The following is a 24,009-nucleotide window of genomic DNA, read 5'->3' as shown; positions in this document are numbered from 1 at the left end:
GGAGTGCGGCGCGGGGATGCTGCAGCCGCGGGACCGCGGGACGGGAGTGGAACGCGGCGGCTGCTGCTGCTGCTGCTGCTGCTGCTGCTGCTGCTGCTGCTGCTGCTGTGGAAGCGGATCGCCAAGTCTCCGGGCGAAGCTCTCCCTCCTCCGGCAACCGGCGGGGATGGGGAGGGGGAGCGAGGGAGGGGCACGGAGGGGTCAGGGGACGTTAAAATGCAGCATCATCCTCCGGCCCCGGCGAATTCTCTGTGTGTGTGTGTGTGTGTGTGTGTGTGTGTGTGTGTGTGTGTGTGTGAAGGGGCGGAGGGGTGATCGGCAGCGCTGCCCGCAGCTCCCGGAGTAGCGGGGCCGGGCGCGGGGCTGCGCGGGGCGCGGAGCGGAGCGGGCACTGCGGAGCCGGCAGCGCTCCCGGTGCAGCGCCCGAGCCTCGCCGGAGAAAGGGGGGCACCGGGCGGGAGGGGAGGGACGGGAAGGGGGGCGGCGATGCTGCCTGGCTTGGGGGAGGGAGGAGAGCGGGGGGGCAAAAAAAGGAGAGAAAGAGGGAAAAAAAGGCAAGGAACCCCCACCCCCCCTTTCCTCCCTCCCCTGCCCGGTCCCTTCCATCTCCGGCACACACACACACACCCGCACGCACACACACACCCCATTGATCAATATTTGGCTGTCTTGCTGCAACTTGCTGCAGTCTTTTAAAGGAGTAGTAGAGAGAGAGGGAGAGAGAAAGGGAAACTGGCAGGAAGGGGTAAGGAGCTACACATGTCACATGTGCTTTCTAAGACGGCCAGGAGCATCTGCAGGCTGGATCTGGTGGAGGATGCTGCGGCAGGTGATACACAGAGGGCTCCAGTCGTTTTTCTACAAGCTGGGCTTATTCGTGAGCAGGCATCCGGTGTTTTTCCTCACTGTGCCCGCAGTCCTGACCATCATCTTCGGCTTCAGCCTGCTCAACCGCTTCCAGCCTGACACTGACCTGGAGAGCCTGGTAGCCCCCAGCCACAGCCTGGCCAAGATCGAGAGGAGCTTAGCCAGCAGCCTTTTCTCCCTCGATCAATCCAAAAGCCAGCTGTATTCGGACTTGCACACCCCGGGGAGGTATGGCAGGGTGATTCTCCTCTCCAAACCCGGAGGCAATATTTTGCATCAGGCTGATGTGATCCTGCAGATCCACCGAGCCGTGCTGGAAATGAAGGTGAACTACAAAGGCTATAATTATACTTTTTCCCATCTGTGTGTGTTGAGAAATCAGGATAAGAAATGCGTGCTGGATGATATTATTTCAGTGCTAGAGGATCTGAGGCAGGCTGCCCTCTCCAATAAGACAACAGCCAGGGTGCAAGTGAGCTATCCCAACACTAAATTAAAGGTATGCTCTTACTGCATGCTTTTGCCAATTAAAGAGGCAGCACTTCATTTCTTGTCCTAAGCAGCAAAGAGAAATATAATCATATCTCTCTCTCTCTATGGAAATGTGTGTGATCTGGGCTTTCCTCGTGAAGCAGCTGAATCTGGTGCCTTGCTTTGCTCTGGGTGAGGAGGGAGGGTGGGGAACCGGACGCTGCTGCCAGAGCAGGAGAAGAAGGGAGCGGAGAAGAGCCTGAGCACCGGCAGACCTTGCAATGCCTTGAAGGTTCAATTCACGGGGGGAAAGGGACAGGAGGTCGGTGGGGGGTGGAGAGCTGGTTTGCACTATCACCTTTTCCAGCCTCACTGCTGTGGTGGGATAATTTGTCTTTAATGTGGCCAAGAAAAGCTTTCCTCAAAGGCACAGTGAGGTCCTGTGTCTCCCTGCCCCTGCCAGTGCTGTAAGAGCAGCAGAAGGTTGGGCCAGAAGCAATTTCAGGTGTCCTGCCTTCTTTACCTGCATGCAAAGAAGGTGAAGGGAAGTGGGATTTTTTTTTTCTCTCTCAGTGTAAAAATTGTTAATTCTGTCGCTGATGGATGGGCTGGAGTTTTGGGATGGATCCCACCAGCTAGAGGCTTCCAGCAAAGTTGAAACAAGGTGAGAGGTGAAAGAAGTTTCAGTCCTCCCAATTAAAAGAATAAGCAATTTGGCACAAATTATCTCAGGACTATTTCCTTGGCACACAAGCACCCATCTGCTTTCCCTCCCATCTGGGGCAATTCCACTTACCAGGACTAACCTGCTGTGAGTAAATAAGGTACAAAGTTTGCAGTTAGCTCATAAAAGAAGTTTTTGTGGATTACAGTCCATCGGCATGCTCCCCTGGGCATTGCACCAGAGGCAGGATTTATTTAACAGAGTGTAACAAACTCCCTAGGACACTATTTACTCGTGGCTCAGGTCACAGGGGAGAGGACATGCTCCTCCTTGTAAACCAGAGATCTCTGGGGTTACCTCTCCCCCTTTTTCAAAGAGTTCCTTGGGGGTAAGGGACATGCTCTTGCAAGTACCAGCACTAAGATCCTGAAGTTATAATTTGTTTCTTACTGTACATTTACCAGAAAAAGATCCCATAAAGTCAGTGCCTGTTCCGAAATCTGAAGCAGAGACATAGATTGATTTTATTTGATTGTCTTTTTTCCTTCAATAAAAGTGCCAGGTGGAACAGCTTGGATTTGGTCCCGTGGCTGTAGATGTTACAGTAATTGCTTTGTACAGAGTTGTGGCTGCCTGAGTGGAGTGTGTGGAAATGAAAAGGTGTCCTTGCTACTGCTAGAAAGTCCTGAGTGCAAAGAGTGCTCAGAAAAACAAGTTATTCTGGATTAAATATCCCTGAACAAATTTTATCTTCATGCTATTACTGCAGAATTAAAGCAAATCCTTTACATTTTGTTTATTTTTAGAATTAAAATTAAGGTAGTTCAGTGGAGAACACTGATAATCTAGACTAACAGTGTTATAAAGCAGCTTTATACAGAAATAGTCATCATATCCTCTAAATCCAGGTTAATTTTCTTCTCTAGACAAACCCTAACTGATCTTATCAAAACTAGGATGCAGTCACTTGCACTGTGTTTTTTTCATTAGAAGATTGCCTACAGCTCCTCCTTTTTTTAAAGATAAAAGCAAAGGAAAAGATTATGTGGTCTGGATTAGCAACATATTGGATTGCCAGATAATTCACATACAGAGAAAAGTTTTCCCAAAACATAGAAGTTTAACTGTGAGCACTTCCAAACACCATCCCAGCACCTTCAATCTCCCAAGGAGTTGTGTTTCATCTTCTGGGTGAGGGAATAAACACCCTTAAGTAACTCAGTTTAAAGCTGGACAGAGCAGGGTGGGGAGCTTTTTGTCCTCTTGCCAGGGAAAGAAGGTAAAGCCACCAAAGCCTGTGACTGCACTTCAGATAAAAGCCAGCAATTACAACTCATTTCTGTGGTTCCTGCTTTTACTGAGAAAGAGAAACACACTTTGCCACTATTTTCCTTCTTATTATATATTAAGGACTCTATTATGGACCTGTGGTCAGCCCTGAACCTGGGCTGGTCTTCAACAATGGTGTGTCTGCAGAGACTCACCTTCTCTGGTCTCTTTGGCTCCAGCTGTTGGGATTAAATTACTGTTTCGTATAAAATAATTCACTAGTTTATGTCTGTCATCTTTGCTGTCCCATCTACCAAGGGTTAGGAAGTTGTGGGCAAGATCTTGGTTTAATCCTGGCTCTCAGGCTGTATACTGACCTTCCTCTCTTTGCACCTCTGAGCAAAGGCTGTGGAAACTCAGGCCTGTATTTCTTGTTTTGATGTGTCTCATTGTGTTTAAACAGAAACATTTCAGATGCTGCACTCATTTGGGTAGATGAGTTTCTGGATGTCTAGCAAAGGCACAGAACCCCTGTGGCTGTATCTGTGAGGTTTTGTATTTCTTCACACTTGAACTGTGACATTAAGGAAAAGTTGTGGTTAAACCTCATGGGACTGCAAACAAGAGACCCAAATCTGCCTGCTCTTATTCAATGTGGGCCAGTGTTCATCGCATTCACTGGTCCATGCCCTTGGGATTCTTCTCAGCTAAACTTTCCTGCACCATTAGGACCCTGTAGGATCTTCTAGGTTGCCTCACTTTCTCAAAGGTCATGTTGCTTGGTTAATACTGGTAGGTTTTGCTCTTTTAATAACGGCCTCAAATTAAACAAAATTTTTCTGAAAACAATATGGGGATTTACAAACCATGAAGGTGCCCCATATGTGTTTAGTTTACAGAACAGTTTAGTTTACTTGACATGGGTCAAGTGTCAAACTGTGCTGGTCTGGGACACAATGACAGTGCTGAGCTCTTTCCCTCCTGCTCCATCTGGGAGCAGCAAAAACATCTTGTAGTTTTTTATTTCCCTCAAGCCTTGTGAGAAGCTTTCACTTTGTCTCTCTTCTCATCTCCTGATGGAGGCCAAATCAATTCAAACCTCTCAGGTGAGGCTGGCTGAAGGCTGACAGGGGGTGAGTTCTTGGCAGGTTTGCCACAGTTCTTTCTGGGAACCACTCAAGCAGGTTTGGGAAAACTGCTCCAGTTTTGAAGCAGCTGTTATCGGGCTGCAAAATCTGATGAAACTGCCTGGCTTTTCCTGAGGAAATCTGGATGTAAAGGACAATTGTTTAACCATTACATGCTGTAGTGTTGGAAGAACTTACAGCCCTAAATACTTCTACCCTCTGTAAGGCAGGAACTTGGTCTCTCCACTCACCAGACAAGGAGCAGAGACACAGCATTCACATTCAGAGCACAGACTGCAGGGTGGTTTCAAACGCCTGAGATGGGTTTAAAATCCACTCTGGCTACTGAGGGGTCATTGTAGGCAAGTGCAGGTGAACCAGGATGAAGGAAAATGCCAGCTCTCATTGCTTTGGGGACACAGTAGCCTGCTCACTGCAGTCTGCAGCCCAGCCAGAGAGTGACTTGCCCAAGGTCATGCAGATAGACCGTGGCAGAGCAGGAAAACAAAGCTGGATATATGAAGTCTTGATGAAGATTTTTGAGACACTTCCTAGAGAACATTGCTCATGCCTTCCTCAGTTCAGGACATAAAAAAGATGCTCCTGTGCTTGGAGTCTGGACTGTGCCCTAACTTGCACAGACTGAGCACTCAGCATCAGTCATCAAACTGTTAAATCTCAAGTTTTGGCAAATATCAGCTTTGTTTTTGTCAGCTGAGACTTCCAGAACAGTGACTGGGCATGACTTGGGAGACAGCATGGAAAAGAGTCCGCTCTGGCTTGGTAAATCCGCTTCATCCTGCTGAATGTATAACAGTGTGTGGTGTTCTTAGAAGTGAGCACATTGTGCCCCTGCCTCCAGGGCCAGAATGTGGTCTGAGGCACAGTTTATTTGTTGGTATAAACAGAATTATTGATTACCTGAGGATTACTTCTTGTGTACCATGAAATATGAGGGAAGAGATTGCTTTTTGACCCTGATTTGCCTATAACCACAGAAAATTTGCTGTCCTATTCCAGAAAAAGCCAAAAAAAAACCCCAAACAAAAATAATGAAAGTTATTTCTTAACACAGTTTTTATATGGAAGGGGAAAAAAAGAAAAGCATAAAAACATTTTTCAGGAATTTCATTTTATTGTTTCTTTGTTGCTTTTCATGTTTATTTGTTACTTTGTCTGAGAAAAGATAATAACTGAGAACTTGCCTGTCTGAGATCAAAATAAATATGACAACTGCTGGTTTAAAGAAACCTTTGTCAGCAGATTGGTTCCTGTAACATTGCCTTCAATTAATTAAGTATCAGTCATTTATGAACACTAGGCAAAATAGCAGCCAATAATCCAGAAATCTCTATTACCACATTTGTGATAAACACATCAGCTGGATATTGAGTCTGCTCTTGCTTAAGCTGAAGAATTACTTGCATTCATTTAACATCTTGAAACCTCTAATTGCAGTTTTGTTACTGGCCAGATTCTCAATTTTTCTCACATTAACAGCTGTACTTTTAAATGAGTCTCACTCCATTTGCATTTGTGGAGTCTTTCTGACTGATCTAAAATTAATCCCTCCTTATATGTCCCTGAGGGGGACAACTCTATGGGACAGAGAAGATATGAAACCAGACCCAACCTCCATCAGAGTAGGCATCTATGCATCAATAATATCCACAAACTGATTATCCCTTCAGTAAAAGCACTTGGAGTGTAAGATTGCCCTAACTCCAACGAGCAGATGCTTCTCAGAAGCAGTGTGGCTCTGCACCCATTTGTGATACCACCTGTCCCAGTCCAAGCATGTGGTTCAGGATTTTGTGAAGTGTTCTGTGGCTGGAAAAAGCTACCAAGTCAAAGCAAAATAATAAAACATGTGCAGGGAGAAGATCAGAAGAGGGAGGCTGGAGGCTGCAGATAGTTTTCATCTCAGCCTTGCAGATGAAGACAGGATGGGGCAGGCTGAGCTCAGAATAACTGCTCAGTAGCATGAAAGCAAGTGGAAAATGTTTGAAGCCCAGGAGCATCTTCGGGCTCACAGATTGGGAAACTACTTTAGGGAAAAAAAGACACTTTTACCCTTCCAACTGTGTTTCCATACCGTCCAGCAGCACTGGGGAGGGTTCCTGACCCTCCTCACCTGGATGGGCTGGTGGAGCTGTGCCTTTGCTGGGAGATAGCTCTGCAGATATCAGCTTTTGAGGATGTGATCAGGCATCCTGTCTGCTCAGTTTGGGCAAGAAAATAAGTGTTTCCTTGCATTTTAGGAGAAGTCTCCACTCCTCCCTTTGCTTAGTACATTAGGAAAGGTCTCTGCCTCGGCTCGGATAGGCCAAGCATTAAGGTAACACTCTCCTCCTGTAAAGCAAAGCCAGACTATGAGCCCTGACTACACTGGGAACATGAAACTGGGTTAACATGTACCAGGATAAGCCACTCCAATGTAAACAAACAGCAGAAAGGCAGCAGAAAGGCAGCAGAAAGGCAGCAGAGACCAAGCAAAGCAAGAATGAGTGTTTGGGTGTTCTTTTTCAATTGTTGTTCTTCAGTTCAGAGCTTAGTTCCTTGTCAGTCTCTGAGGGACATTCCACCTTCAGCTGATGAGGGGTGTAGAGACCAAGTTCCTTGGGTGTGGGGCTCATTCCTTTCCATCCAATAGCTGAGAGCTCTGGCCATGTAGAAGACTGCAAGGAAAGTATTCTCCATTGACCTTTTGGATGACCTTGGTTGTCTGCTTCCTGCCTTTCCCTCCCAGCTATTCCACTTTTACTTTTGTCAGCACTTGCAGGGGGACATGGCCTTTTGTGCAGTGCCAGGCCTTGATGTGAATAATAATAAAGAAGCAATTGGAAGGTTGTTTAGGAGGAGAGAAGAGCAAGATGCAATTATAAACCCCTTCTGCTAGTGATAATGGCTCATCTCTGGGGATCTGGGATGAATGTCATCTGCTTGCCAAAGGGAGAAAGCCCAGCAGAACTTTGCCATTTTTCTAAAAAGACAGTCCTCTGTGGACATAAAAAACCATTTATTTCCTTTACTTAATATTTTGTTAAGGCTTGCCAATGTTTCTACACTGACGTGATGTCTTCCTATAACAGCCATCTCTGTGTTTTCCCAAAAGGTCTTTGTAGCCCCCTACTGTACTGGCTGTGTGAGCTCTTGGAGGGCTCTGAACTTCTGTCTTCAGTTTTACAACAGATGGGTATTCTTGGTATCTGTAACAAGAATTAAAACAAAAATTAAAAAAAAAAAATCAGGTACCACCCAGAGAGGCAGGAGAATAAAATTTATTAGCATTAGTAAAGAAGGCATGACATATTCCGAGAGGAGAGGAGAGGAGAGGAGAGGAGAGGAGAGGAGAGGAGAGGAGAGGAGAGGAGAGGAGAGGAGAGGAGAGGAGACCCTCATATAAGTTAGAAGTCATAGGAACCTTGTAAGGATGAAATTAGACTGATAAATATAGCCAAAAAGAAGTTCTTACATTATTTAGCATCCATGTAGGTATGCATTTACAGGCATATCTTAGTGGGCAAAAAATGAAGCTGGGATAGGTGTTTGTAAAACAGTAAGAGCAAAACCCATATTAAATCTCTTCAGACACTGAGATAGAAAACCTCTATGCAGTGGTTATTACAAAAGAACCCACCTACTGGTTTTCCAAGAGACATGAATTGAGTTGGGGACACCGTGATCTCGCATTTGTATTGAAAGCTTTTAATTTATGCAGGCCCCACATCCACTGCCCCTTCACAGTGCAAACAGTGAGACATGGCTGGGACTTGAGCTGTGAAACAGCTTTAAACACAAATGAGAATCTTCAACAGTGCAGGGAAGCAGACACTCTGAGTGATGGAAAGGAGAGGGGAAGGAAATGAGATGCTGAAGGAGCAAGCTATGAAGTCTTTTATACCTCTTTTTCTCACTGTATTTGTCCTGTTCTCTGTTGTCCTACCTGCCCAGGGGTGAGGTGCTCATGTGGGGAATAGGCAGTAAAGGAAGTTCTTGGAAGTGAGGCTGTGAAGCATCCTACAAAGGGAGAGAGCAGTGACTGAGCTCCTGAGCATTGCAGAGATGATCCCATGCAGTGGCACATGTCACTGCCCTAGCCCTGGACTCACTGGGTGTAAATTGGCCTCACTTTTACACTGGTCAGGCCACTCGAGAGCAGGAGCTTAAGGTGAAGTGCTGGGGATCTCTGATGACACTGGCAAGGGTGAGCTGGTGGCAGCAGGAAGATTTCCATCTAAAAAGATTTACTGTGGGATCAGCTCAAGGGCAAACTGGCAATCATTTTTTTGGTGGCAGCCCTGGTATGAAATTTTGCTGAAGTTCTTTTTCTTCTCCTTAGCACCACTCATACATTGGTGGGCAATTCCTACACAACAACATTCCTGCATGCCAGCAGCAGCTCTGCAAGACACCAGACAGCCTTCACAGCTGTGAGCTGGCCAGATCAGCTTTTCTCCCTGGTTTTATGTTTTGCCATCAAACACTCCCTCCTCCAGTCCACTCTTGCCAGCAAACTGGCATCACAGACAGGGAACTGCTGGGTGAGCATGAGTTGTGAGACTGGCATGTCACTAGCTGGAGAATTTGCAGAAAGTTTTGGTCTGATAATCATCTATAGCTAAAAAATTAGTTGGCACTACATCTGTGTAACATTTCCTGGGTACGTATGATGGCAAGTATTTTGGTGTCTTGCAGACCAATTCTTTTTTAAAAATTATACAAACCCTAAAGCCTGCTTGTCTGTGCTAAGGGCATCTGAGAAGGTAAAGGGCAGTCCTGCCTTCCTGCCCCACACCTTTGAAGGCAACAGACACCACTGAGACTCCTAGTGCAATGCAGTGTAAGCAAAGAGGATTAAAGATCCATCTCCAGCCTGCCACAGTTATTTCCTTGTGCTAATGATGGGACGCCTCGGAGACCCCAGTTAATACTTCCACAGGGAAGCCCAAACACCTGACATGTATCTCTCACAATATGTAAGGATAAACACCACCTGCAGGGCTGGTTCTGGGGCACTGAGCCGTCATGCCCAAGTTTGGCACTGAAACAAGAAAGAAAAGCTTACCTTACACTTTGTGTAATTGTTTCCACCAGTGTCACACGAGTGTTGTCAGCCTGATGGGCAGGTGTTATTCTTGCCACATGCATGGTGCATTTTTACATACGAGTCAACATCTTCCTAAAGGGTGCTATGATTCAGCAGTGGCCATGGAGGGTTTTGGTGCTTCTGTTCTAAATGTTGAATTACCTGGACTAAATTTTGCATAACCCCATTTTTTGGGATGGCCCAAAAATCTTCAGCTGCATTTTTTTCTATCTGAAGTTACAGTACTCTTGAAACCAAAAGCATTTTTGAAACAATGTCCATCCTGCACCTAATTTCATTTTGAAGGATGGAAGGATAAGGACAGGTCCCCACAGTTTCATTTTGACATGCCCTAACAAAATATTCCTGGTTTTTTGTATTAAAAGGGGTCATTCTAGGTAGTCTTTCAAAATTATTCCAAAACTCACATTATACTTTAGATTAGAAAATAAAGGAGGAAAAAAACAATGTCACTTTAGGAGGAATTTTTTTTCTTATATTCAAACTTTAGGGAAGGAAAATCACAGCAAAATAAAGTCACCCAGCTGGCTGAGGACACAGCCCAGTGCCCCTGCACATGAATTTACCCACCAGGAGGGTGCTCCGGCTCTTGTTAATGCAGTTTTACACTGAAGACCAAGGCACTGTATTGATGGGACAAGTGATTCTGGCTTCCAGTTTTCCAAGCCCGTCTAGTTTGTAAAAAATTGTGTGGTTCATTAAGAAGAAAGATGTTGTTAGCAGTATTTCATTATGCAATTCCATCTCTTTGGCAGAATCTGTGACTTCAATATAAATCAACTTTTTCATAATCATTTTCCAGGATGATTTCTTAGTGCAGATTTTAATACATTAAACAAATACATTAATAAATTCAGTGCCAAGTAGATGCAACATGGAAATACTCATGTGCATTTTTCCCCTAAAATTTACAGTTCGGTTTGTTCATGTTCTTGACTCTTTGAGTGAGGTTTTATTCACAGATAAGCACAAAACATCCCTCAAAAGAGATTTCACCATGTAGACTTTTGCATCTACATGACAAACCCACTTCTCTTCAGGAATGCCTGGAATATGTGGTAATAAATATTCTTACAGTGGTGTTTCTTTGTTAACTAACCTTAATTTTCCTGTCCATAACTAATTTCCCAACTGCATGTAGAAAACACTGGTCACCCAGTGGATGCACAACAGATTTGTCATTGTAAGTGGCATAGAAATTTGGGACACCCACAGAGAAATGCGAACATTTCTGAAGATTTACAAATGTCTCTCCACTCTTTTCTATCCCCAGGCTTCAAGATTAGCACAAGCATTAGGCTTTAGGTATATACCCTAAAATAAATTTCACAAGCTTGACAAGCTTAAGAGCTCCCCTGGTCTCATAAAGCGTTTCACTTTTGGTTTTGAGAATTCAATTCTAAAGAAAAGGGTGTTTTGTTTTTTTTTTTATACTCCTAAAAGAATAAAGCCTGTATCCTTACAACTTTTACCATCTTCTTGCCTTAATTATCAGATTTTGGAAGTGGGAGAAGGAGGACATCCTTGAAGGGAAATTTGTCTCATATAAATGTCAAATGCTGTAATTGCATATGATCCATGGTTTTTTCATTACAACATTCACCTCAAAAGGCAAGTTAAAACAGATCATTTGTCACTACTTAACAGATATGAACAAAGCTCCTTTAGGAGCTATTCTGATACTTCCATTGTGGAAAACCCAATTACATTTTAAAATAGTAAAAATAACAGAAAAATAAGGCAGAATGGGATGTGTTTTCATTTCCTTTAGAGCAGCTAAAGAAAAGATAACCAGGATAGGGAATAGCCCAGGATGAAACTCAAAAAACTCAGGTTCACACCTAAACAATTTGAATTGCCTTTTCCCACAGCTGCTTCCATGAGGATACAGCAAACACAAAGGACAACATTCCAGATGTTTGGTAAAGGAGCAGTTTGGGATGTTGGATGGTGGTTTTGGTGCAGGGCTATACATTCAAGAATTCATATTCTGCTGTGACTTCTCCTTTACATTGATTTTTCCCATCATAAAGGAGGGCTGTGGTGCTGCTTGAGAAATTTAGAGCTGTTGGAGTTTTATGAGACTCTTCCATGTAACATCAAGAGGTCAAACACATAAAAGGTTTATAAGGTCAGTCTAACCCATTCCGTGGCCTGTGCAGGATTATGAGGAAACCCTAATAGAGAAATTAATTCATATTGGCTTGGATGGGAAATCAGTCATGTGGGTTGGAAACTGGCTGAAAATTGTAAACGAGGAATCATGATAAATGATAATGTAACAAGTTTATGGAAGGTATCTTGCAGGGTATCTGGAGAATTTGTGTTAGGTCTGGTCTCATCTAACATCTCTATTAATTATCAGGAAATGGAATTGAATTGCACAGAAGTGAAGTTCACAGATAATATTAAGCAAGAAGGACATGTCAGCAGCAGCTGAGTCACAGAATTTACACAGACAGATCCAGAGCAGTTAGAAAAATGAGCAGAAAATAATACAATTTTCTGAAGAGCTCTGTTTGCATTCTGGTGCCTAAAGGGCAACATAGACTCCTCCCTTGGAACTGATTCATGTTAGCTGAGTTCTGCCCATCTCAAAGTGAAGGTGCAGCACTTAAATGACATGACCAAGGTCAAAGACAAAGTTGAAGTTGAAGTTGGTTTTGCAACCCCCAGAGAAAAGGCACTTACTTTTACCTCTGACTCTGACACTGCTTTGCAAGTAGGGACATTTCAGTACTCGATGTTCTCCTTCCTCCTTCACCTTCTTGTAGATCAAGCTCAGCAGGACACACACAGCTCCCTGTATAGAGCTTGAACAGTGCTTTGGAGGCTGCAGAGGATGTGTGAAATTGTCAGGGAAGCCTTGATGGAATTTTGCTTCTCTTTGTTCCTTTTGTTCTGTTCCTTTCTAGAATGAAACAAGTCCTCTTCTGGAGTTTTGTGCTGACTGTGGATTTTTGATGGGTGATTTGATTTGGATTTGGATGATTTGTAAAAGTCCTTTTGCCATGTTGTGCATTGTTTGATTGTTCCCTAGCACTTCAAATTTGAAAATCCTCATACCCCTAATGTCACAAATTGGTCCATTTTGTCCCTGTTGAATTTTGTCATTTCTTAATTGTATTCTGGTTGTGCCAGGGGAAAATTATGGTAGCAGACAGTCCTAAAACTTAGTTGAACAGGATACTTATGAAATATTCAGCTGGATCATATCCTATTTCTTGTCCAACTTGAGCATGATTGCAGAACGATTGTCTAGGAAATGGCTGGTGATGTTTGTGAAAATAATTGTGGGGTCAGGCCATTTCTTCTCCTCTTTTTGTCCACAACATCAGGGCCTTTGCTGCAGTGGATGGGACCTGGTCTGGTCTTCAGAGTCAGGCTGGGACCCTTCCAGTGAGGGTCTGTGATGGAGCAATTTGTGGGTGCTCATGCAGAGAGTCACGATAACAACACATCTCTTTCCTCTAATATGAGCCCTTTCCTATTCAGCATCTAATCTAAAGTGTGCAAACAGAGGATAGAAGGGTGAATCTGCAGGAGTAATTAATTTCAGTTTTTCTAAACATCTACATTAGGACAGGAGAAACTCACCATTCAAAGACATTATGGACCAGAGAAATAATATTCATATTATGCATTAACCTTTCAGATGGTGAAAATTAGGTGATGTGAATGAATGCCACTATACTTTTATTTCAAATCACCCCAAAAAAAAATTCCATGAAATTTCTGAAGTATGAGGATATGCTAAATCTAGAGATCTTAACAGAAGAGACTCATGTCAGATGAAGATTTTCCAAAAATCCTAGGGAATAATTAGTGTTTGCCCTGACATGAGAAAAAAACCTACTAGAATAATTTCACAGGGAAAATCCAGGCTGCTTCTCAAGTCCATTGCAACTTCTTCTCACCCCAAATCTCTGGCAGGGCTTTGAAAAACTCTTTTTGGAAATTATTATTAGACAGTTGCAAAAGAACTAAAATACATTAATCTGAATAAGGAATTAGCTCCCACTGAAGGAACTGGAATTAAATGCCATCCTCATCCAAAATAGATTGCCAGATATTGGCAGTTTATTGCAGCAGGGAGACAGAGATTTTGCAGAGTGCTCAGAAGACAAATGCTGAAATTCCATCATCTGGAAGTGCTTTACCATTTGATTACTCTTTGGCTTACACTATCAGAATTTTTCCCTAAATATTTGCTTGAAATCCAAAGGTGGCTAGATACCACAAGGTCCCACCATCTGCAACATTTTTGTTTTATAATTAAAAGTCCAATCTTTCCTGTTCTGCCAGAACCAAAACCCTTCCAAATAGACTATACTAATATAAAATTGAAAAATCACTTTGTACAGCAGGTGATTTTGAAAAACCTTTTTTGTTTTTTAACACCTATGGCATTACAGTAATTGTAAAATATATATTTGGGGAGAAAAGCTTTGATGTATTGTAAGGAAACATCTGAAATAGTTGAAAAGTTGAAAAGATGGTTGTTAATATTATTTACAGAGAATTTCTGCATTTCTCCAGAAGTGCTTATACACAGTAATTAAATATTAATCTCACTTTGTATCTTGTGCTCATTCTTAACAGCATCACTACATTAACTTATACATCTAGGAACAGACATAACCTAACTTCAAGCATTTTATGAAGGTACATAAACTTGGCTTTGGGGTATTGTAGGCTTTAGGAGGACTAAAATCCCTAAGAATGAGAATCAGTCCATTTAAGATAAAAATTGCCCTCCAGAGGTGCCCTGTTTTCCTGTAGCAGCCAGTGAAGTAGTCCTGACATTTTCACAGTAGTCCTGACATTCCCAACCTGGTGCCTTGGTTAGACAGCCTGGCTCAGGATCTCAGAGCCTCAATTGGGGCTTCTCATGCTTTGTTCTGGCTGAAGAGGCACATCCAAATCAGAAACTCTCCTTGAAGATAATCGAGATTGTGTATCCAGAGTAAGGACAAATACTCAGCTGTGAAATACAGCCACCTTCAGGTATGGCACAGCTGATATCACCACCAGACCGGGGGGTCTGAGCAGAGAAAATTAAAGAAACCTTTTGTCAGATGGCAGTAAGGAGGGAATGAGGGGATTAAATCTTTGTTTTTTCATTTTTTTATTTGTTTGGTTTTTTTTTCTTTTTCCCTTCCTGTTCAGTTTGCATAAGCCTGGATTATTTCCCCAATCCATTTCACCACACACCACATGAGCAGCTGCTCCCATGCTTGGCAGGGAAGAGATGCAAGCTTAGGACAGAGAGGAAAGGGACCAGCATCACCAGCTCACACTGAGAAATACAGCTACTAAAGAAAGTCCAGCACCAGAATGGGAGGATTTGTGGAGCATGGGCAGCTTCTCCAGCTGTATTTGCACAGCAGGGTCCTGGGCCCTGCCGAACCTCACTGGTGACCAATGATTATGGTCTGACCTGAGACCTCAGCATCTGCTGGACTTTCTCTGTGTCATCCCAGTCCTCCACAGCACAGAGGCTGCATTGAGATAATTTTCTAGGCATGCAGACCTTGCTCAGTGGCACCCCTTGCAATCTCTAGGTGAAGGGTTTGGGATGATGTAAAATTTCCTGATTGTCTCACGCTGTTGTGTTACACTGGTATACCACTGCAATGTGCCCTGTGCTGAGACAGTGCAAGACACCCTCTCCCACAGAGTATGACTGAGAAAATACAGAAATCCAACCCTCCTAGTGCTGGTGAACTTCCAGTGTAAGAGCTCTGCAGTGATGAGAGCCACTGGGAAGCCCAAAGTGGAGAATCATAGAATTATTTAGGTTGGAAAGAACATCAGGTCCAACAACTAACCCAACACTGCCAAGTCCACCATTAATGTCCCCAGACACCACATCTACATGTTTTTGAACAATTTCACATTGATGCCATGGCATGATGTGGTATTACCTGCCATGATGCCACAGGCTTTCCTTTTTTAAATGGGATAAAATTAAAGAAGACCTGTTAGAGGATTGCACATGACAACACCTTCATCTCTATGGGCTACTAAGAACACAAGATTTTACCAAGAAGGGAACACATTCCAAGGTGATCTTGAGCTATAATTTAAAAATATAAAAGCTACCTGCTGATGTTCAAATGTGGGTGTCAAAAACCTCTATGAATGTACTGAATTCAAAAGTACCCTGGGTGGGAGTTAGCAGAACCCCAGCTTTAGTTAGATTTTAATGCATAAACACAGACCTATTTAAATGCCTCATTCCCACTTCCCCTTCCCAGATCCTTGTCCAGCACCATGAAAAAAAAAAAGAATAAAAAAGAATAAAAAAGGAAAGCATCTGAAAGTAGACATTTTTTTGGCTCTTTCCAGCTAACAAATGGCCAAACTCATTAAAAGCCAGTGTGTGCTGGAGAGAAGGGAGGGATGCTTCACGGTAGAGAAATTGCTGCACAATGCCAAATTCGAGAATAATAAAAAAAGAGGGGAAACTGATTAATTATCTCTTAGAAAAGAGGAATTTTCAGCTCGAAGTGTTAAGTGTCCTCAACTGTATCTGCTTTGTGCAGTGCCTTGTTATATCTTACTGAGCATTGTGAGAGTAGAAGTCCCTGCTAGGACTTGGATAAGAGCACAGCAGCATCTTGTATTCAAAGGCTGGGTTTAGCTAATCCAGTTACCTGTAAATTAACCTCAAAACTATTCTAGCCTCAAAATCTTGCCACATCACACTTGGCTCTGTCTGATTCTCAGTTACTTCTTTTCTTCCTGCCTTTGATAGAACATTTTTGCAGTGTTTCAGTACTTTGGCTGCTGATCCCTGGAGAAAAGAGGATGAGCAGAGACAGATAAAATTAAAGAGATGTTTGCCAACATAAAACATAATTTAAAAAGAAAAAAAGCACCCTTTTCTGTGTCATTATTGAAACTTCAGATTGTTAAAGCTTAAATGATTCCTGTGGATCTGCTTTACTGCTCACTTGTTATTCTCTGCTGTTTGTTTTTTAACATTTCCTTTAAATGAAGTAATAAAACCAGGCAAATCCAATCCCTTTCACTTTCTGGCAGATTTTCTTCCTATTTCTTCTGTGTATTGGACTTCAAGTGGTATAAGGAAAGCAATTAGAAGAGGCACAAGGTGGGATGCTCTCAAAGCAAGAGAGCCCACAAATCTGTCAGTGAAAATCTGTATCCTCTCTTTAGAATCTCCTGTCAGGGACAGTCACTGGATCCCATTCTCATCCACCCAAATCTCTTTAGCTTGGGTTTATGGAGTATGGGATGAAGTTTTTCAAGCAGTTTTTGTCCTTTTTTTTTGCTGATATGGATAGAAGACAAGAAAGAAGGCTTTCTATATTTCTGGTGTATTCTGCTGTCTTTTTAATTTAGTAATTAAGGTCTTGTTTAACCTGTATCTCCATGGACCTCAAGAAATCTTAAGATTAAATATTCCCAAGAGATAGAAATAATTTGGGTTGTCCTGTTTACTCCATTTGGAGAAATGCAAGACCCTCTTGAGATAACAAAACTGTTGAATTTCACTGGGGTACAAAGATAGCTTTAATTCATTAATTCATTTGCTTACTTTTTGTTGCTAATATAATTCAAATCACTGCATTTATGAGAAGAATTCATCTATTTAAAAAATTGAACAGTTCTATTCCTCCTCCTCCTTCCAAGTAGGTAATTTCATTTCCTTTTTTGTTGAATAGCTGGAAAATCAACAATACTCTGAGACTCCCAAATGCATCTTCCATCTGTATTGTGGAAGACACTGTCTTGGTGCATCATAGTTTAGAAATGGACAGAGAGTGAAAATTGGGCTAGATGGACCACTGGTCCGCACTGAAAAAACACTTCTTATTTTTTTAACACTCGTAATTTTCTTCCTTTCCTTTGAACATTTTTAATATTGCACTTAAGCTGTGGAGGAAATTGGAATTAATATAGAGTATTTATTGATTAAAAGTACACATGATATAGATTCATAGAGACTGCCAAACATGAGAGACAGTAAATGCATTCTCACTGACATTCCTGCATATGTCAGTGAGAGTGTTTAAATACAGTGTTAACTGTGTATATCCAAATATTGGTGCTTTATGCAATTCCCTCGAGGCATTGCTGTCAATGATTCATTCCTGTGTTTGCACAAGCAAAATCTTTTGAGATGAAGAGTAGCTGTGGGCAAGACCACAGAAACCAGCACCTTTTTCTTTTTTTTAATTGTATCTGGGCAGTTTTCATGGCTTAACAACTGGCAGAGGTTTGAATGTTTTCTCAGTTTGCATAGGTGGACAGTCACAGCTCTACCAAGCAATGCAGGAGCTTGGATTTCCCCCACTTGGCATCTCCTTGCAAAAGTTCTGATCTGCACTGGCTACTTTCATCATCATACTTCATCCTGAAGGACTTAGGGGCCAGATGCAGCCTTACCTTTGCCCTGGTAAAGAACAGGCTGTGAAAAGCAGAGGCTGGTCCCCAGGTTCTGCCTTGAGGGCTTGTGATCCTGGGCAGGGCAGAGCAGAAACTCCAAGGTCAGTAAATGGTGAGGGGGGAGCAGGAGCTCTGTGCCTGCTGGAAACAAGAGGACAATCATGTTTTAATACCTGGTAGATTTACACACCCAGGGTAACCTGCAACTTCAGAGGTCCTGCTGACACAGATCTCCTGTGAAAGGTGAACTTGTGTCACCTACAAACCTTTCTGAGTCACCCACATTCCTCCTGTGTGAGCCATCCCAGCGTCCCCAGGTTGCTGGGCATCCAAAGAAAGCTGTGCCCTTCACCCCTGCACCCATCTCATGGGGCTGGGATGCTGAGACCAGCTCACCTGCCTGAACACTCCGTGCCAAAGCTGTTTCACTGCTGTGCCTGTGTCCTGCTCCTGATGGAGGGCAGAGAAGAAAAAGGCAGAGAGACCAGATGTAGCCCAAAATTATCCCCCAGTCCTTGCAGTTCTCTTTGTGCTGTTGGTGACACCCCCATCTTCCAGCACCCTTCCCACCTAGGGAGATGAAAGATCACAGCCCACGTGGGTATTGCTCATCAGCTTCAAGGACACCACTGTGTCCTTGGGTGCACAGGTGCTGTTCAGGACAGCTGGGGACTAAGCTCTGCTGGGCACTTAATCTGTTCCTCTTTTCCAAAAGGAGCTGGGATGGGATATGAGATGGACTGAATGGGAATCTGACCTTGTGGGTGAAGGGATCAGTTGGGCAACAAAGAGCTTGAAGATAGACAAAGAATGAAGGGGGGACTGCAAAGGATGTAAGAATGAAATATAGTCTAGGAGGGAAGTGGAGTGAAACTGGTGTAGGAGGGAGAGAGCTTATCTTGTATTTTCTTTTCAGAGGGATGTGCAAGGGAAGCAGAAGGTGAAGTTAGAACCTTTTTTCCTTCCCTTCTGTCCTTCCCCTGCCTCGACAGCCATTGAGGCTGATGGGACACAGGGACAGCTTGTCCAAAGAGATGGTGGAAGCCCCATCCCTGGAAACATTCATGTCCGGGTTGGATGTGGCTGAGCAACCTGGTCTAGATTAAGATGTTCCTGCTTATTGCAGGGGGTTGGACCAGGTGACCTTCAAAGGTCCCTTCCAAACCTGATCACACTATGATTCTCAAAAAACCTGACAGGGTGACACTGAAGGAGCAAAGTGAGGAGCACCACTCAGAAACAGCCTGTACACTGCCAGAAGCTCCTCCAAAGAGAAAAGCTCTCTAACAGCAGTCACACTTTGCTATTGCACCCTTATGAATTCTTCCACAATTTGATTTACTTCTAGGGCCATTCTCTTATTCTCTGTTATTAACACTACAATATATGTCTCTTGAAACACTTTTCATCTGTTCTTGCTTCTTTTATCAAAAACTAGAAACAGAAAGCTGTTAAGGGTAGGGGTACAGGCCCAGAGTCATTAGAAAGAGGTGTCAGATGTTTCTGGCTCCCTTTTGGATGCTCTGTGTACTTCTCTTTTTCACTTAAAAATCACCCTAGAAGCCCATAATTTCCCTGGGAAGGGGATGAAGGGCTGTGGGTTTGTTAACCAGAAGTACACGTCTGTGAAGGGGCCAGCGTGAGCCAGGAATGACAAGGCAGGTCAGGGATTTTTTAGCATAATAAAATCTGGGGTCAAGTCTCAAGAAATCTTATGCCTCTGCTTTAAGGGGAGAGAGGCAGGCAACTGCAGAGAACAAATCTGCTTCTGACCTGTACCTCAGGATGGAGTAGATCATCCTTTAGATGTGCCTGACTCTTCACAATGACTATAAACCAAATTTTCTTGGCCAGCTGGTGAGCTGAGCTTCATCATTGCTGAGTAGCCAGAAATAAATGAATTCTTCTTTATTGCAGCAGAGAGTCAGACAATTATTTCCTGGATAACTTCTCATGCCACTTTCATACAATTCATTTTTGGTGTGTGAACAGATCCCTAGGCCATGCTCTGTCCCTGTTCCCAGCCAGACAAGGTGTAGCTCTACCTCAAATGTGCTGCCCTCAGTGTTCACCTGCTCTGGATGCTCCCTCCATCCTTCATCACTACAGAACAGCTGCACAGCAAACAGTGCAGGAGCACCTACACAGCTGCAAGGGCAGGAAAAGTCCTACATAAAAACATGTGGGAAAATGCTGACATGAATCAGCATTATGTGCTCTGCTCTGGAAAGGAATGCTGCAAGAATTTTTGGTAATTGGTGGCTGTGCAACAGGGATCGACTGGTACAAGGTCTCTATGCATAACTGTACTAGGGACAGGGACAGAAAAATCAGTCTGATTGAAGAGAAAAAAAATCTTCCTCCAAAGTTTTTCAGTGAGGCCGAAAGGGACATGAGCAGCCCAATATGTTAAACCCTAAATGAAAGGGGACTTAAATTTTTTATTACTTTTTTACCTTGAAAACTGGCAGCTGGCTGAAAAGCAACTTGCTTCATCCCAACTTCTGTGTTTTTTAGCATAATACTTTCTGTGACCTACAGTAGAGTAGGAATGTCCTTATCAGAGGGAGAAACAACTGCATTGATTTCATTAGGATGTTTATCACACAATGTATTTCAGCAGACTTTCCTGGTTGCCCTCTGTTGAACACTTTCAGCTTTTAAGATAAAATAGCATGCAAGTAGGATGGCATGCTTTATCCTAACATTTCTATAATGTAGCTTGATAATGATCTATCACTGATGAAAGGAAGCAGTTAAAGAAAAATAAAAATAGAGATAAGTTTGCTGGCTAAGGTCCTGTAGGTGTACTTGAATGAGAGTGATCAAGCAGTAGGGAACAAGGGCTCCTTTCCTTGTTGCCAGGGATCTGAAAAGAGTTTTAAAACCCTCACCAGCCCAACCTCTGCTGAGCAAGGTGCTAAGGAGGTAGAAGCCATGTCCTCTCAAAAATAGCTCAAACCCTCCCTTTTTCCTGTGAGAGGAAAGCCAGAGGAGGCTGATGCCATTCGGAGCAGAGATGAATGATGGAATAATTTATATTCGAAAAGACCTCTAAGATCACCAAGTCCAACAATTGAGTTGCCACTGCCAGGCCCACCACTAAACCCCATCCCTCAGTGCCAACACCCACAGCTGGCCCTCCCTGCCATTCTCTGCACTGACTACAGCCCCTTTCTTCCTGACTTAGAGTGATTTTGGACAAAGAAAACCCCCCAGCATAGGGCAAGGCCCTGCCGAGGGCTGGTGCTGCAGTGACCACACAGGCCCCCCCAGTGGGAGCTGGGCCTGCAGCAGCTGCACTGAAAATATTAAGGAAACAAACAAAAAAAAAGGCCACAGGTAATTTTAGTAGTGAGGGAGTATTTCTAGTGTCCCTCTGGGCTGCGTGCTGAGAGGATCTGTGCCTACTACTATTATCACTAGCAGAAGACATTTAGCTCAGTAGGAGCAGCTGGTTTCCTTTAACCTGAGAGGCCCTCAGCTCTGGAGCAAGCCAAACTTCCCATGCCACTTACATATCTTCTTAGGAAATTAAGGGTTCAAGCATCATTTACAGATAAGTTTCCATCCTGAAACATAGCAGGGGTTTATTCTGTACCCATTCATTCACAATTAGTGAATCTTGCTGCTGAAAAAACAAGGAGTTTGGATTTTCAACCACAAGCAAGGTCAGGTCTGCATCGACACCGGTGGCAAAGTCCATCATGCTGGGGGGAAAGGAAGGTGAAGCTGTTTATGCCTCTCATCTTAGTTCTCATTCTCCTCCCTTTCAGAGCCTAAATACATCAAATGCCTTTGAGGCAACTAGAAAAAGAGGAGGAAGAACACAAAAAACAATTTAATAATGTCCATTGAAGCAAAGAATTTTGCTTGGCCCCTGTTTTAGATGATATATCACATGCCCCAGCAGGTGATCTATATTTCATTGCATCTTTAAAAATGCTCAGGTCTGGAGAGAATTACCTGCCATGAGAATCTGGAAGAACAGACACTGTTAAGACTTCATTAGATATTTTTAAAAAATTGAAAAAGAGAAGGACACATTCTCAGCTTGGGAATTTGAAACAAGATTCCAACCATGCAAGTGACCTTGCTAAAGTCAATTAGCATCTTCTGTTGTAGATACATGGGTATAAAATCATCTAGGACCAATAATTATTATTATTACTTATTTTGGGGGTTTGTTTTTCTGTATATAGTATCAAAGAATAGCAACAGATGTAGGTAAAAGTATGAGGGGTTTGTAGTCTGGAACATCAAAATATGTTATGAAATTAAAAATAGCAGCATGCAGGCATATGCCAGGAAGGACGTACTAATTAGCAGAAAGCACCTTTTTTAATGAAGAACTATGTGGATTCTTATTCAAAACCTGCCTGGCTCTTCAGGCATCACTTACACAAGTCATTTTGGGCACATTTTGTTTCCCAGACCTTAGGCTTAGTTCAGGAATTTAGCCCTTCATGCCTTGTTCTTTCACTCAGTTGGTCCTGGAGGATAACAGAGGACTTGGGGCAGTGAATAATTCCTCTGAAGCTCCCATGAGATTCCAAGAACAGGTAGGTCCCTGTCTTGGACTCTGGGAGGTGCTGAAATTCATGTTAGCACTGGATCTCTATTTTCCTACACATCAGTTGCCATCCATAAAATGGGGTGAACAGAAGACTGCTGTCCCCCATATTTCTTCTGCTTTCCTCACTAAGATTGTAACCACTGCAGAGAAGCTGTGGCTGCCCCAACCCTGGACCTGCTCAAGGACAGGTTGGACAGGGACTGTAGCAATCTGGACTAGTGGAAGGTGTCCCTGCCCATGGCAGGGGGCTTGGAAAGATGATTTTTAAGGTCCCTACCAATCCAAGCTCTTCTTTGATTTTGTTATTCTCCAAGAGCTGTGTCAGAGAAAAGCCCCATTTTCCCAAGTGCTGTGGTGGCCACATTCGTGTTTAACTGCAGCAAAGGCAAAACCCTTGCTTGGATAGGAAACAATTTGCCTCCAGAAAGAAGGGAACAGACAAAATGTCCTCACAGCAATCCGGTGCCTGTGATTTCCCCGATTCCATCTGAAAGCTTACTCTCTGTTTTGCTGACATATGAGCTGGGTGCCCTATTGTACATCAGTGTAAAAAATAGCTGTTATCTGCTGTTTCACAGGAGATACAGCAGAACATGACTTATTTGTGCCTGCTCTGCTGCCTCCTTTGAAATGTGGCCGTCGCTCACTGCACCCTTCGCAGGGGAAGGCAGATGGTCATCACAAAGTTTCCCATAACCTTGCGGTGCCTGCTGCATAGTGAATCAATGAAACCTGAATTACAGTGCTCTGCCTGGGCTGGGAGCTGTGCTGCTACAGAATCCTGCAGCTCCTGCAAGCCTTTGAATGTCAGCTCTGCCCAGACACTGAGGAAATGGGAAATTTCTCTCCAAAATTTCAAAGAGGTGCCAAGTGGGGATTTTTAGCAGTAAAGTTGCATCCAATGTGAGCCAGGAGTCCATTGCTCAAGCCTTAATTACCAGCTTGGAAATGCACTTTTTGTGAGTGTTTGAGTGTTAGGTGTGACCTCTCCTTAGAGAGAGTAGTAATAAAAAATCCAAACAGGATTCAAGCATTAAATGCTGAGGATGAGGATTTTTTGGAGTCTGAACAGCAGCAGCTGCCCCTCTGTGATAGCTGTCTCTGCTTATGTGACATTTGCAATGAGGCTCCAGGTGATTTGGGAAGCTGGCACTAGACTGCAGTTCACCTTTTGTGTCAGCTCGTGCCAGGATACCCTTGCCAGAAGCCACTATTTTTGTGGGAATAACAACTGGGAATAGGGAAAAAAATGAACTTCTGAAAAGCACTTTGTCATGTTCCCTGGGCTTTGGCAGGCAAAGCTGGGAACAGTGTGAGCTCCTGCCATGAAAGTAGGCATAGGGAGACATTTCTCAGTGGGAGGATTACCTCCTTTACATACCTGATTGAAATCAAGGTGAGTACATAAAACATTTTAAACAGTCTCCCAATTTCTGATATTTATTTGCTCTATGAGTCAACATGCTGGAAGACATCTAAATTTTATAAAGCCTCATTTCACTGATTTTTC

General features: G+C 43.3%; 1 protein-coding gene across 2 annotated transcripts in view; it reads left to right on the top strand.

Annotated features, from left to right (window-relative positions):
* The first annotated feature begins 554 nt into the window (after window positions 1–554).
* The window catches only part of PTCHD4 (patched domain containing 4), an 84,663-nt gene continuing 61,208 nt past the window's right edge, over window positions 555–24,009 (top strand). Inside the window, exon 1 of one of the 2 annotated variants that reach the window (XM_036381265.2) lies at window positions 555–1,192. In XM_036381265.2, coding sequence (XP_036237158.1) covers window positions 767–1,192 — 426 coding nt within the window. In that variant the 5' untranslated portion in view covers window positions 555–766. Of the gene's footprint in view, window positions 1,367–24,009 lie in introns of both variants that reach the window. The other variant, XM_036381264.2, reaches the window with a different exon arrangement.

Source organism: Molothrus ater, chromosome 3, assembly GCF_012460135.2.
Source record: "Molothrus ater isolate BHLD 08-10-18 breed brown headed cowbird chromosome 3, BPBGC_Mater_1.1, whole genome shotgun sequence".
Taxonomy (NCBI): Eukaryota; Metazoa; Chordata; class Aves; order Passeriformes; family Icteridae; genus Molothrus; species Molothrus ater.
This window is presented reverse-complemented; position numbering and strand designations above follow the sequence as displayed.